This window comes from Austrofundulus limnaeus, unplaced genomic scaffold, assembly GCF_001266775.1.
Source record: "Austrofundulus limnaeus strain Quisiro unplaced genomic scaffold, Austrofundulus_limnaeus-1.0 Scaffold1092, whole genome shotgun sequence".
Taxonomy (NCBI): Eukaryota; Metazoa; Chordata; class Actinopteri; order Cyprinodontiformes; family Rivulidae; genus Austrofundulus; species Austrofundulus limnaeus.
Window position 1 is genome coordinate 95,264 of NW_013953494.1, and position 839 is coordinate 96,102.

Consider the following 839-nt stretch of genomic DNA (forward strand, 5'->3'; position numbering starts at 1 on the left):
GTTTGTTCTGGAGGATCTGGATCGGTTTGTCCAAGAGAATCTGGATCAGTTTGTCCAAGAGAATCTGGATCAGTTTGTCCAAAAATATCTGGATCAGTTTGTCCAAGAGAATCTGGATCAGTTTGTTCTGGAGGATCTGGATCAGTTTGTCCAAGAGAATCTGGATCAGTTTGTCTAGGAGAATCTGGATCAGTTTGTCTAGGAGAATCTGGATCAGTTTGTTCTAGAGGATCTGGATCGGTTTGTCCAAGAGAATCTGGATCAGTTTGTCCAAGAGAATCTGGATCAGTTTGTCCAAGAGAATCTGGATCAGTTTGTTCTGGAGGATCTGGATCGGTTTGTCCAAGAGAATCTGGATCAGTTTGTCCAAGAGAATCTGGATCAGTTTGTTCTGGAGGATCTGGATCAGTTTGTCCAAGAGAATCTGGATCAGTTTGTCTAGGAGAATCTGGATCAGTTTGTCTAGGAGAATCTGGATCAGTTTGTCTAGGAGAATCTGGATCAGTTTGTCCTAGAGGATCTGGATCGGTTTGTCCAGGAGAATCTGGATCAGTTTGTCCAAGAGAATCTGGATCAGTTTGTCCAAGAGAATCTGGATCAGTTTGTTCTGGAGGATCTGGATCGGTTTGTCCAAGAGAATCTGGATCAGTTTGTCCAAGAGAATCTGGATCAGTTTGTCCAAAAATATCTGGATCAGTTTGTCCAAGAGAATCTGGATCAGTTTGTTCTGGAGGATCTGGATCAGTTTGTCCAAGAGAATCTGGATCAGTTTGTCTAGGAGAATCTGGATCAGTTTGTCTAGGAGAATCTGGATCAGTTTGTCTAGGAGAATCTGGATC

At 42.8% G+C, this 839-nt stretch overlaps 1 protein-coding gene across 1 annotated transcript in view; it reads right to left on the reverse strand.

Moving 5' to 3' along the window:
- LOC106534103 (clumping factor B-like) overlaps positions 1-832 on the reverse strand; it is a gene marked incomplete at its 5' end in the record, with an annotated part of 6,359 nt that extends 5,527 nt beyond the window's left edge. Inside the window, one exon of the mRNA XM_014030618.1 lies at positions 1-832. Within this exon, the coding sequence (XP_013886072.1) occupies positions 1-832 (832 nt within the window).
- Between the last annotated feature and the right edge of the window lie 7 nt (positions 833-839).